The sequence below is a fragment of the Akebia trifoliata genome, chromosome 3 (genome assembly GCF_017979445.1).
Source record: "Akebia trifoliata isolate Shusen 1 chromosome 3, ASM1797944v1, whole genome shotgun sequence".
Lineage (NCBI taxonomy): Eukaryota > Viridiplantae > Streptophyta > Magnoliopsida > Ranunculales > Lardizabalaceae > Akebia > Akebia trifoliata.
In genome coordinates this window covers 5,856,182-5,871,161 of record NC_141377.1, presented here as the reverse complement: position 1 = coordinate 5,871,161, position 14,980 = coordinate 5,856,182, and the positions used below count along the sequence as shown (strand labels likewise).

The 14,980-nt window shown below is 32.1% G+C and overlaps 1 protein-coding gene across 1 annotated transcript; it reads right to left on the bottom strand.

Moving 5' to 3' along the window:
* Positions 1-2,057: 2,057 nt before the first annotated feature.
* Positions 2,058-6,857, bottom strand: LOC147405742 (AP2-like ethylene-responsive transcription factor BBM2). The gene is made up of 7 exons (XM_086435998.1): positions 6,619-6,857; positions 5,061-5,143; positions 4,731-4,819; positions 4,562-4,635; positions 3,785-3,835; positions 3,608-3,684; positions 2,058-2,635 (listed from the first exon to the last, which is right to left on the bottom strand). Exons 1-7 carry the CDS (start codon positions 6,855-6,857, stop codon positions 2,058-2,060), a joined length of 1,191 nt encoding a protein of 396 aa, XP_086292124.1.
* Positions 6,858-14,980: the final 8,123 nt, after the last annotated feature.

The window sequence follows — 14,980 nt, the reverse complement described above, 5'->3', positions numbered from 1 at the left end:
TGGTCAACAATTTGATTGGTTTACAGATCTTTAGTTTGAGAGAATGTACAAGGCCAAAGTGTCTGGAATGAGATAAGGATACTGATTTAATTGAAGGGGTTTTTACATTACCACTCCAATTACGCTAAGATGGGGTGAGTTTTGGTCAAAATTAGAGATAGCTCCCTATGTTTTCAAACAGAAGGCATGGTCATTGACTTGGGTCTTTCAAAGAGACTATTGTAAAATGATAAAAACACCCCATCTTCTACGTGAGAAGCACATAATCTGCAACCTCTTCTAATGTTTTTGATTTTATTTTTATTTTTAACCTATTGAATCACTTCAAGCTTTGTCTTTGACCTCTTGGCGAAAATCCCCGACTTTTCTTCCTAAAAATCTATTGTCTTGTATGCCTTCGAAAACCATTTATTGGTCTCGAGAGGGCTCCTAACTTGAAGGAATCAAAGATGAGGCCTTGGAAACGAAGACGATAGGTTTTCGGGGGAAAATCAAGGGCTTAGGGCAACATTTCAATCATCAGTGTAGTGGAAGATTGAGGTCAAATGTGTATTTCATCAGTTTGAAAACAAGGGTATCTCTAATAATCACCAAAAGCCTGAGGAGGTTCTTCAAAATTACCCTACTTCAAATATAAATGGTGTGGTTATATAATTATGAAAATGATAATTTCTCTTACAATGAGACATAAAGGATGATGTGTAGCCTATTATATTGTAAATTTGGAGTAGAATATGATGGTGTGGTATCATCACAATCCTTTGTTAATAACAGTGATAATGGTGTGGTTGGAGTTTTTCCGGTTTGAGATATGTAGGTTTTAGTGGGTTTCATCACGTAAATAAAATATTATTAGATTTTTGTTTTCTATTTTATAGGTTTTGTTAGGCACATATTAAAATGCAATAAATAAACCTTGGGAATAAGTATTTGAGGGTATTTTAGTAAAAGAATAAAATTTTTAAGGGTATTTTCAGTAGAAAATCCTATTTTCAAAGTGTGTTTATTGCACTAAACAAGACCCCTATTTTATTACCATTGGACTGCTTCTCTTTTTTGAGATCCTTTTGCCTATATATGATGAACTTGGAATCTATCGATCAAAAAAAAAAAAAAAAAGCTTGGTGTGTGGATCATATTTTCATTGGACTCGATTCCTCATACCAAACACATGTCCCACCAATTCTCAGCATCGAATTGCTAAACAGTCCTAGAGAAAACTTGTTTAAATGCAAATCTCGATATTACTTAGCCACACAAGAATATGAGGTTTTTTATTTATTTATTTTTTTTAAGTACTAATTATTGCATAAGCATTTACTATAAAGACATTTTTGAAGAAAGAAAAATCAAAATTGTTAAGGATTGTTAGAATCCTCTATGAAGCATTCCATCTTTAGTATTCTATATACATAAGAGAGTGCTAACATCTAAGGCTTTATGAGGACGTTAGTATTTTCTACCATATTCACTTTTCAATAATATCATGTTTATTTTATTTTTTTTTAGTAAAAAAGATAATGGTATGTTGATCTTTTATATAATAAATGCTTGATTGTCCAAAAAATTATTTTAAACAAGACATTTAAATCTAAAGAGTAAAATATTTTTAACATTTATTATGTAAAGACCAATATGTTCTTGTTTTTTTTTTTTTTTGTACTAAAAAGACAAATTGAGTAAGGGTATTATTGGAAAGTAATATATATACACAATTAGTGAGTAAAGACGTGTTTTGAACCCAAATCATGGTCTCAACTCACGAACTTACCAAGCTCAACTAGGTTGACACCTCCAATCTAAACAATTTATTAGCACGTATTTATAGTACTCTCAGAATAAAAGAAGACATGGATCTAGACAAAGTAGAATGAAGGAACAAGATTTATTTAGTTGACACCAATTATTTGGGATAAATCTTTTTCATTCATTTTACGATCTGAGATTGATATATTACAACTAAGTTGAATCTAAATCTCAATTCCTGATTTTATTATAATTTACATAAACGCCTCTTAAGGTGATAGTAATCATCGGTTCCCTTGGAACAAGCAGAGCTAATGCGTAGAAGGAACGCTCAAGACACCATTCCAAAGGGGTTGCTCTTGCAATTCGGGTAAGGTATTGCTAGTAGAGCACTCATAGGAGACATCCTCTATTCCTTCGTAGAACATCCCACCATACTCATCGTCGCTTCCCATCTGTGGCTGCGGTTTTATGTCATCACCTTCATTTTCGTTGTGGATTGACGTTGAATTCGAGTTCTTTTCAACCAAATCTCTAAATATTGATGATCTAAGTAGAAGGCTAAGTGCAGTAGGAGAAGAGGACTTGGTGCAAGAGTTACTAGAACTCTTTATTTGTTGTACAACTTGCTTTTGAGATCCTAAATCATTTGTGGAGAATGGGTTGGTTTGAAAGAAAGACTCAGTTTCCTCATTTGGAATGAGGTTTGAAGCGGTTGGGAGTGGTCTAGTTTCAACAATTGTTTGTTGTTCTTGTGAAGTAAGGGGTGCATTGGTTCCTGGTCTTAACCATCTGATATATGTGCTCAAGTCGAAATTGGTTACTGCATTGATACCTCTATATTCGATAGCGGCTATATCGTAGGCATGAGCAGCCTCCTCTTGGGTACCTATAATAAGTCACACCGATAAGGATGATGTGACGGATGAATAGAATTATAGAAATACAAAGAAAGATAAAATTAGAAATAAATGCATACATGAAAAATAAAATAATCAGACGTGATAATATGACTCGCCAGGTGGCATACTCAGTCGACTCCCTAACGTGACAAGATCAAGAACCTTCGATTTGTATGCCTCGATATACACAATTGTACTTCCCCATAAAAATGTATCCCGAGGGAGCTGTGTATCTCAAGGCATACAAATCTACGGTTCCCAAACTTGTCCACGCCAAGGAGTCGATTGAGTATGCCACCTTGTGAGTCATATTATCACGACTTTAAAATAATAGCCCCAATAGACAATAAACTAATAGAAAGTTGGTTTGACCATATAAAATGAAGGTTGATTACATATCCAATTAGAAGGAACGTGCAAGTTGAAGGTTTTTAAGGAATTTAAGAAGACCCAAAAGGATGTGAGTAATGATAACAAAAGTGGATACAATCACATTTACAATAAAAAATAGGTGCGAGAATTGACAGTAACAATAAAAATGAATTGCAAATCAAAATCGAAAGAGCATGCGACACAAAATTTACATGTTTCGGCAATATTATCTACGTTCACGGGTGAGGGTTACAGTCGCTTGATCTTATTTTGTCTCAAAAAAATTGACAATCCCTCGTAAAAACCCTAAAACGAGTAATCCGTCACTTGATGTACAGTCTTATGTCAATAAAAAAGTTACCTCTAATAGAAGATAAGGCACACACATAATAAATCTAAGATGGATTCAAATGAAGGAGCATTATTTTTTTTAGCCGACCTAAAAAACTTTGGGATAAGACTTCTATGATGATTTTTTGAGCTATATTCTTTGACACGATTTTCTTCGTGTCATATCATATCATATGCATCATATACAACACAAATAACTACAAGGAGAGTGATTAGTGTAGGTGGGTTGGACTTACTATAGGTACCAAGATAGAGGTACTTGTTTCCAAAAACTCTCCCTATTCTTGCCTCCCATCTCCCATTGTGATGGTGCCTGCATTTTATTTAAAAATTGTATAAATTAGCCATTAGCTTCCTTAATAAAAAAAAATTAAGTTGGCTCATCAAAAATTCAAAATCCAAAGGGCATTTACCTAGCAACTCCTCTGTACTTGGATACACCTCTTGAGAAACCACTGCTCTTTCTGTGAATAAAAGAGTAAGTTATATAGATCTTATGTGAGTGGGACCCACAATTCCATCAGTCCCATTTCAATTGTGTCATCATCATCATCAAAGCTTTATTCAAAAAATTTAAGATAGGCTCAACAAATCTCGTTCCTCCATTCAATTCTATCCAAGACTCACGATCCAATACGGTGTTCCATTCCAATTTTATAGGAACGGTTTCTATGCATGTGGCATGCTTTAGTTGGTGTTAAAACACCTCGGATTCCTAACTAAGCCGTGCACGCAGCCCTATGTGTTTAGTCTCCAATCAAATCGTGCCACGTAGACACCATTTCTATCTATAGGAACAAGACACCGTTCTGGATCACACGACTCTTATGTCGAAAGTCATCTCTTTTATTAATTTTAATGTGTTCATACCTGCTTTCATTACTTTAATTCACAATCATTTCGATCTTATATTTTTTTTCTATCGGGACCATCATCGGTCTCCATTGGAAATGATCAAATCATCTCAATCAACTTTTCTTTATTCATCACATATTGACTATTACTCCAACAATTGCTTGAATGTGTTTATTTTTAATTTTATCTTTTCTAGTTTCTCGACTAATCCATCTAAGAATCCTCATCTCTCTTGCACTCAAAAACCAACTTCTTTGGATGACTATATAAATAACTTTTCAATCCTTTTTTACTTCAAAAGAATATAGTTGAATAGATGAAAATTGCTTGAGTACCTTCTTAAAGAGGCTAAGTACTCTTCTTTTGTTACATTGTGCATTAGTTTGATCTCTTCCTCATAGTCGGAAACCTGAAAAAAAGAATTATTTGCTCTCAATCGCACTTTAGATCTCATAACTAACCCATTCAATGCACATAAACTGATCTCTATATTAAGTAAAATACCGGAAAATTGGTGAAAGTTGTTCTTCCCCAGTACTTAAGTGCAGCTAAATCATAAGCTCTTGCCGCGGATTCTTCTTCATCATAAGCGCCTAATAAATTTCCAAGCCCAACAAGTTAATTTTAATCCTTAATTTGTAACAAAAATCTTACAAGCTGAAACTGAATACTCACCAAGATACACTGTTTGATTCCAAAGTGTCGAATTAGAAGCACAACCCATGAAAAAAAAAATGATTGACGGTATAAGAGTTTAATGAAAATGACAAAGAATTATTGAATTAAATGAAGCAAAAGATATAAGAATCAAGCAATTCTAATATGGAGTTATACCTTGTTTACCCTTCTTTTTTTGTGTTACATTCCATGATCCCTTATCCCATAGGTGGGCTTCAAATCGACCTGTCCATCTATGTCTGTTTGTACAAAATTATATTCAAGTTTATTAATCCACAAAAAAAAAAAAAAAAGATATATAGAAGAACATGACTGTTGTGATAGATGTCTTGAATCTAATTGGTGATTGATCGCTGGGGAACTATTATACACATATACCCAAATTTATGGTCACAAGGGCAATTTTAGTATTATTTGTTTCTAATATGTCATCTTCATCAAACCTTATCCCAAGGATTTGGGGTCAACTAAATAAATTCTATTCTTTCGTGGCAGATTTACCAAAACATGCACAACTTTTCGTTTATTTACCAAAACGGTACACTATTCAAAATATTTCCGAAAACGGTAATTTTACCGTTTTCGGAATTAATTTTTTTTACCAAAACGGTAAAAACAGTAAAATGTATTTTTTTTACCGAAAATACCCTTTTTTATTTTTTGACTTAAATTACAAAAATAAAATTGATTTTGGTAAAAAAAAAATTGTAAATACATATGATTGTTGGATTACCAAAAGAGAGTGAATCTTTTAAGTTGGATTTTCATTTTTTTAAGGTTAAAATTATAAATACATATGTAAAACAAAAAAAGGGCATTTTCAGTATAAAAAAAATACATTTTACTGTTTTTACCGTTTTGGTAAAAAAAATTAATTCGGAAAATGGTAAAATTACTGTTTTCGGAAATATTTTGAATAGTGTACCGTTTTGGTAAATAATTTCAAAAACTCTACCGTTTTGGTCAATTATTCTAATAATCCTATTTGATTTCACTATCTTGTACTAATTAACCCTAAAATGAGTGTTATATTATATACCAGTTGTCGAAATTAAACACGTATCCCAAGAATATATCATGAGTCCTAGGATAAATCTTGATCGTTTGATTTTTCGTGTTTTAACCATCTGGATTTCATATTTTTACGCATCAATTTTCATGAGTCGTGGATCATGTAAAAGCCTAGACCCAAATCCACATTTGGGTTACGTTGTCCTCCTCTAAGGTTCATGGTTTAGAGTAGGCTTAAAACGAACTTCTTTTCCTAATCAAAGGCTTAAAAAATGAACGGTCATTGAACCCACAATTCATTCCATTCATGCTAGGGCGTAATAGTGGAGACCGATTGATATTCACGTGGCTCTGGACAAAGTGGAATGAAAGAAGAATAATTGACCAAAACGGTAGAGTTTTTGAAATTATTTACCAAAACGGTACACTATTCAAAATATTTCCGAAAACGGTAATTTTACCGTTTTCGGAATTAATTTTTTTTACCAAAACGGTAAAAACAGTAACTCGAAATCAGTTTGAGAAAGATATTGAAAGAAATCCTGAACTATAATTTATTTCCGAAATATAGTGACTCTCTCTAATCTCATCGATGGATGTAGGCACTATCAAACCATGTATGCATCTCCTTCTATATTTAAATATGGGATTCAACGTTGAAAAAAAGTAATCACGATTATAGAACATGACCAACAGAAGTTACCTGCTAACCCCACGAAATCTCGAGCTTCTCTTCACAATAGGACTAGTAGAAGACTGATTAAGTTGTTGTGGTTGTGGTTGTTGTTGTTGTTGTTCATGATGATCATCGCAACCAATCACAACTCCAAGAGGTGCTCTTCGTCTTCTCTTTACGCACTTAATCTCCGCAGCCTTGCCATCAGCCATGCACATGCGGCGCCTTCCCGGGTTCACGTCACATTTCACATTGGTCTTCTCCATGAACTCTTCTAACTTTTTCTTTCTCAAATGCAAACAAATTTGAATTGCTGCTTTGGCTGATTTAGAAAATGCATGGTTGTTCACACATATATAATAAGAGTAAAATGAGCTTTTGTTGTTACGTTGGTTTTGTGTTTTTGTTGTAAAATATTTGTTATTGGGACAAAAGACAAGAACAGACGATGATTTCGGCATTCTTTATGAGACAAAATTTAAATATTGCCAGCCATGGAAACTATATGGTTCATGGTTTGGTGGCTTTGGTTTGGGTGATTTAGACATGCCTCCTGGACTTCGTTCCTCTCATGCAGACTAATGCTAAATGACCCAAATGCCCTCTTTTTCAATCTCTAGTATTTAAAAAAAAACTTGATTGTTCTTGTAAAACCTTTTGTATTAAAGCTCTTCAATCTCTTTTAATCTATTCTATCTTATCTTCAATCCATCAATTTCAACCATTTGTATGAACACGAAAAATGTTTTGGGTGTCAGTGGTGGAGAAGGTTAAACCCGTATTTCTTTGGAGTTATAACATATCACCCGTCTCCACAGTTGACATCCACGATGGCCCACTCTGTACTAATTTCACTTAAATAATTTTTTTATTGGGCTCCTAGGTCACCCATTTCTGTTTACATCCCCTCTTGTGGTAATAATACAAACGATCAAAACAAAACCCTAGTTTTTTTTCTTTCTTTCTTTCTTACTCAAAAGTTCATCATTTTCTACTTCACGACAAACCCTATTTTACTTCGAGGCTTGAAATTTTAAGAGTAGGGTATTTAGGTCATTTTCTATTAATCTACGAGATGATAGAGTTCAAGGGGGCATGTCATCAGTTTGAAAACATGGGGGAATATTCTCAATATTCTTAAAAAATGTGGAGGGACATTTCTAAAGGAAAATTCTGGAATGACATAAAGGGAGAAACAAAGGTGACAAAAATGATGTGGTGGTGCGCACATAACCGTAGATTCTTTTTACTCGTATCTCGTGGAAAAGTATCTATGGTTATGTGTGTGCGTCACCGCGAGTTTTTGTCACCCTTGTGTCACCCCAGCCCTACTCATTTCTAAATTATCCTTTATGGCTTGGTTTCAACAGGTCGGTTTGTTTGTGAATTATGATTTCGGTTTAGAGATGCTTGGCACCCCATCTCTGGGAGAGAGTGTAGCCATATATATATATATATATATATATATATGCTTACTCCCTATTGGTAGTCGAGTTGACCCGATTCAACCATTTTGGATTTTGAGATGACTCAGCCCCTAAACTCGGTGGAACCAACTTGCTATGTTAACTCGGAAAATCATCAATTCAACTTGATTGAATCAGCTAAAAATGAGCTGAGTGATATTTATTTTAAAATATTAAAAACTATTGTTAATCATTTGTAACATAATATATTTTTATTTGACTCATCCAACTCCTTGTGACTTATTATTGACTCGACTCGAGGGGTATTTGAGTTTTAAAATTATCATTTGTACCATGGTTTTAAAACTCAGTTTGACGTCATCTCAGATGAGATAAACCTTTTAACTCGGCGTATAATGATTTATTTATGCATATTTAAATGATTTTTTATATAATTTTTAATAAAATAAAGTCGTAAATTCATATTTTATTTATAGAATAAATATTAAAATTATAAAAAATTTAGTTATTTTAATCAAAATCTACAAAATCTTAGTTGACTCGGTTGAGTTTTACTAACTCGAATGAGATTTTCAAAATATCGTCCGAGACATCTCGTTTATCTTGCAAGATGGTATGAAGATTGAGACATCGCGTATATCTGTCTCATTGGTTAACCATACTAAGATGACTTATGTAAGTCATCTCGATCTCAAACAAGATTTAAAATCATGATTTGTTTTCCTATTAGTCGGGATCACATGAATATCATGTTGGACGATCCAACTATCCTGCTGAGTTAACCTCACCAAGATAATTATCATTGTCTAAAATCAAATTATTCTAAAAATTGAGACCGAGTTGTCTTAGACGAGTTTTTCGATACATTTGAGTCATTTCGTTCAACAATGAGACAAATGAACCATGGTTTTAAATCTCATTTGATACATTTGTCTTGTTTTTCCTTGTCGTTGGTGATACCAAGAGGTCTCAAACCAAATTTAAAACCATGGTGTGAATTGTCCATCACATTGACTTGTTAGAGATCTGAGACAATATTGTTGATTTTATGAAAAGTTGTCTTAACTCTTAGCTAACTAGGGTTTGTCATTTTTTAAATAAAAATAATTACTATTTTAGTGATTTAAGTATATATATATTTTTAATTTCTATAGCATCTATTACTTAATCTATAATTAGAAAAATCATAATTATTTAAATATAAATATTTATAGAACTGAAAAATTAAACAAAATTAATCAATTTAACTCCTGACTTGAAATCATGGTTTTAAATCTCGTCCAAGACTGAGATGACTCACCCAAGTCGTCTCGGTCTCGTTCCGTAATGATATAGATTTACACGGTGTCTCAACATTCAGATCATCTCATGAGATAAACAAGATATCTCGGACGATATTTTGAAAATCTCAATCGAATCAATAAAACTTGACCGATTCAATCGGAATTTTGTAGATTTTGATTAAAATAATTAATTTTTTTTAGAATTTAAATATATATTATATAAATAAAACATGATTTTATCATTAAACATTTTCTAATCTATCTTATTTTATTAAAAAAATATAATTATTTTAATATATATATAAATCGATCAATGAAAACTGAGTTAAATGGATTGTCTCGTCCGAGACAACTTGATTTCATCCATGGACAAGACGAGACGTCAAATTGAGTTTTGAAATCATGCTCGAGATGACTCGAACGAAACAACTCAGTACCGAGTGAACACACGGGGAGAGAGAGAGAGAGAGAGAGGATGAAAAGTGTGTTTGGAGGATAGAAGAAGACGTTGCACGTAAAACAAATTGGTGTTTGGTTACTTGGGATAAGTTAAACCAAGTTTTGTTTCCTGGGCTAGGATAAATGAGTTAATCCGTCTCTTATATTAGGTTTTAGTTGGTTGCCCTTGGATACTTCGCCGAAATACGAATCCAAAATAAGGGTTGTTTGGCTGTTTAGATTCGGGTTTCCCGGGTTTAGAAGCTTTTATGGAGTAGCTTTAAACCAGGACGTGGTTTCCTATGAAAACAGCCCAATGATTTGAGCTGTATAGTTAATTAGTAGCTTACATTGAATGTTTTTTTGTCTTATTATGTTAAATTATAACCAAATTATTTATAAATGTTGGATCATAAAATATATTGACCATAGGTTTGGGATCCATAGACTCATGAAAAGTAAAATTCATAAACAAACATATAATCGCAATCGTTAAAACACAAAATCTAACCGTTGAGATAAACACACATCCCGAGGATACTTCATCTGTCCCTAAGATAAATCTTGACCATTGGATTTCAATTGAATGCATCTTCATCTTTAAAAAAAAGTTTTGAAGTATACAAAACACTAATATCTCACCTCTTTTACATTATAAAAGTTTTACAATCACGTTATTTTGTGATCCATTTGGACGATTTGTGATGATAAATGATCAACGGAGATTGACATATGTTGATGTATATATATATATATATATATATATATATATATATGGGTCCCGTTCGCCACCCTTAGTTTTACCACACACTTTAACAAACGCGTTTTGTCTTACATGGGTTAGAAGTTTCGGATGAGCTGATTTTTGGTGAGGATGATCTCTATGGTGAGGAGATCATCCTCACCAAAAATCAGCTCATTTCAAAACTTCTAACCCCATCAAAATTGATTTACAAAAAATGGACGGTCCACGATTTTTCAACGTGTAAACATGGGGCTAAACATTTCGGAATGGGCTGATTTTTGGGGAGGATGATCTTTTAATCATAGAGATCATCCTCACCAAAAATCAACTCATTCCAAAACTTCTAACCCATGTAGGACAAAAAACGTTTGTTAAAGTGTGTGGTAAAACTTAGGGTGCTGAACATTTCCCTATATATATATATATTTTAATTTAAATAAAAACTGGGCAATTCTATTGAAACATGTGTTAGTAAATAACAAATATTTTTTAATTTTCTATTTCTAGATAAATTTAAAATAAAAATAATTACAAAGAAAATATCTCCAAACTATACAAAAATGTAAAGGTGAAAATAAAATCCGACGTTTTTCTCATATTGATGTGTGAGAACATAGTAAAAGAAATAAATAGGGAGAAAAAACAATCAGATGAGAGTCCTCTAAAAACTTGTTAATAAATACATTACTATTATTTATTTTTTAAATTAATATATATATATATATATATATATATATATATATATGGGTCAGGTTCAAAGGCCATATGAGAAAACATATAAGAAAACTTTCGACGGTAAATAAAATTTTAAAATATGGGTTAGAAATTTTGGATTGAGCTGATTTTTTGTGAGGATGATCTCTATGATGGGAAGATTATCCAAAAAAAAAATCAGCCCAATCTGAAACTTCTAACCCCATTAAAAGTGATTTAGAATGTGGACCGTCGATTTTTTACCAATTTTTATCACTAATTTGTAAATCACTTTTGATGGATTTAGAAGTTTCTGATTGAGCTGATTTTTTGTGAGGATGATCTTCTCATCATAGTGACCATCCTTGCAAAAAATCAGCTCAATCCAAAACCTCTAACCCTTATTTTGAAAAACGAAAGTTTTCTTATATGTTTTCTCATATGGCCCTTGAACCTGACCCTATATATATATATATATTAAATAAATTAAAAATAAATAAGGAGGTAGAGGACAATGTTTTAACAACCGAACTAATGATGGAACAGAAATTCTACTAAATTGGTCGAACCGAGATCCAACAGGGGTAGGGCTAGCAACGGGTTGGGTAAGATTTCTACCAACTCCATACCCGAAGTAAAACATACACAACTATATCCGAATTTTAGGATTATACCTGAATCCAAAAATTTTACCCTCTCATCTGATTTTTTATTTTTATACTTTAATAACAAAAAATATATAATAAAAAATTGATTATTTACATATATTTATATATAGAATATGAAATTATACTTTTGTTGTCGGATAAACGGTAATCAGGTAGAATATGACGTATATTCATACCTGGCCCTACAAAACTTTTAGGTAAATGGGTATTGGGTAATATTACCCAAATTTTTAATTGGATTGATAAACCTTGCTCATATTCGATTTATTTGGGTCGGATGAGTTAGGTAGATGGGTATTATCCAACCCATTGCCCGCGGCCTAGACAAGGGTTTAATTCGGTTAGACCAATTTCTAATAATTAAATGATTATAATATACATTGAATAAAATATACGGAAAAAAAAAAAACAAAGAATAATATGGAAAAAATTCAAAAATTGAAGAAATCAATAAAATAAAAGGTTACAAAATAGGTTTGGAGCAAAATCCGACTCATCGACTTCCAATGCAACTTATTTTCGAAGAATGCCATTATTTTTTGACTTGGATCAAAAGTTAAGTTTTAATTAAGATTGAAGTTATATTTCACCATTTTTAAATATATAAAAAAAAAGCTACAATTTTGCCTCTCTTTAGAAAAAAGAAAAGAACAACTAGTGATTTTGCCACTTGGTGTTGATGAAATGGTTTCCTTCTTCCATCGCGTTTTGATATAAGTGCCAATTTCATTATTGTTAGTCGTGATAATTTGACTACTCCACATGACAAACTCAATCGACTATCTGATGTGATAAGTTTGGGAACTGTAGATCTATGCTCCTTGGGATACACGGTTCCCTCAAGATATACTTTTTATGAGGAAGTGCAGCCATGTATCTCGAGGAGCGCAGATCTATAATTCCCAAACTTATCATGCCAGGATAATCGATTGAGTTTGCCACATGGGGTAGTCAGATTATCACGATTCTTATTGTTATTCATGTATTTCAAACATTTCAAAATGATTGATCCAATAGCAAACACATCACATTTCAAAAACGGTGAACTCAATATTTTGTAGACTGAAGAGTTCATTGCTTTATTTATCTTCTTGCATTAATAAAAACCATTCACATGCCATATGCTAAGAAATTGGGATTATTCGGAGAACGGCCGTATGTGGTGCCAATGTGCACATGGGAATGCTTACCAGCCATGATACTCTCTTGATAACGTAAACCTAGTTCATGCCCATGCAATGGTTTCAAATCCCAGTTTGACGTCTCTTCTTGTTCATGGAAGAGTCTGGTTGCCTTGGAGTGAGTCGACTCATCTCAAACAAGATAAAGTATTTAACTCGGTTTACAATTATTTATGAATAATGCTGAAGTGACCTAAGGCTGGAACCTCATATGCACTTTTTGACATAAAAGTGTATGGGAACCATAGGTGCTTTCATCGAGATATGAGTGGAAAAGCATCGATGATTCCTATCCACTTTCACGTCAAGAAGTGCGATATGAGCTTCTAGCTTGAGATCATTGCAGCACTACTCATTATTTATTAGAAGATAGGTATGTATATATATATATATTAGAAGATAGGTATATTAGAAGATATTTAGTCATCAAATCATATTTTATTAATATAATAGATATTTAAATTTAAAAAATATTTTAATTAAAAAATACAAAATCCCTTTTGACATGACGAGTTTTATTGGCTCGGATGAGATTTTCAATATATCGTCCAAGTCAACTCATTTATCTTGTGAGATGGTATGAGAATTGTGACGTCGTGTAAATCCATCTTGGTGGTGGATATTGAGATGACTCAGGCGAGTCATCTCTCTTTTGGACGAGATTTAAAATCATGCTCCATGCACAACAAACATACTAAAATAAGAGAGTTTTTATTGACACCCCAACTTTTACTTATTACACCCCAATTTCGCAAATTATTCTTCACCTTTCACTCTCCCCCAATTAAATATTAAAACGCACTCTTCAAACACTATAAAAGTTTGGCTCAAATTATAATCTTAATATTAGAAAACATTATAACACTTGTTCAAACAATTTCAATAGTTGTTTACAAATTAATTAGACTTGTATAAAATCCCAAACTCAAAAAAAAAAAAAAAAAAAAAAAAATCTAGCAAAAAAAATGAGAGAGCTTCTATTGGCACCCTAACTTTTGTTTATGCTCAACCATTCACTTATTTTCTTTATTGGGTGAATCTTTTTTCATGCATTGAATATGATGAAATTTTGATTTTGGTACATTGATAATTTTTATTCCTAAAACATGCTTTTACAAGTGACAGTGAATCTGTCACTTTTATAATTTATGAATTCGCTGATAAAATACCAGTGATTTTGCCTTATTAGCAACTTCATTGGTAATTTATCAACGAATTTGTTGATTATAAAAGTGTCTTATTCACTGGAAAAAGCATGTTTTTGAGAATTAAAATGAATAGTATAACAAAATCGAAATTTGAACATAAGTTGCGCAAGTTTTAAGGAAAATCCATTCTTTATTTTTAATTGGAGTGTAATAAGTAAAAAATGGGGTGCTAGTAGAATCTCTCTAAATTAAATCCTAAAATCGAGGGTTGCAACTTGGGTGGGCAAAACATGAACACGCTAGGTTGAACCCAATCTTGAGTCATGTCTGGGCATAGTTAGTTTGGGTCCGATCTCAGGTTCGAGCAACAAAAAAAATAAAAATCCAACTCAAATCGAGTTGGGCACAGGCATATGTATCAATCAACCTGATTTGCCTGAACCCAAACTTAACGTGATTATAATTTAAAATATTTCTTATCATGGTCTCTTTCACACTCATAATTCACATTTCAATATTTATACTTTTATTTATCAATATTTCAAAATTAATCTGTGATTAATTATTTTCATTGGATAAATAATCAATATTTGTTATTAATATTTTGTTTTAAGTGTAATTCTACATTGTTATACAATGATTATATTATAATTTTAAATATTTTTATTTTGTTAATAATTATTTTAGTTAATCTTATTATTTTCTTCTTTTTTAAATTTGTGTATAATTTTATATGCATAAATTAATTTGAAAAACATTTAAAAAAAAATAATTGTGAAAAATATTTTTTAGAAAAATAATTGTAA

Excerpts from the sequence above, each read along its gene's own strand:
- LOC147405742 (XM_086435998.1), bottom strand. The coding sequence starts at position 6,857 with ATGGAGAAGACCAATGTGAAATGTGACGTGAACCCGGGAAGGCGCCGC. Across the intron at positions 3,685-3,784 it reads AAGTACAGAGGAGTTGCTAG|GCACCATCACAATGGGAGAT; the intron begins GTAAATGCCCTT and ends AATAAAATGCAG. Across the intron at positions 2,636-3,607 it reads CCTCTATCTTGGTACCTATA|GTACCCAAGAGGAGGCTGCT; the intron begins GTAAGTCCAACC and ends GACTTATTATAG.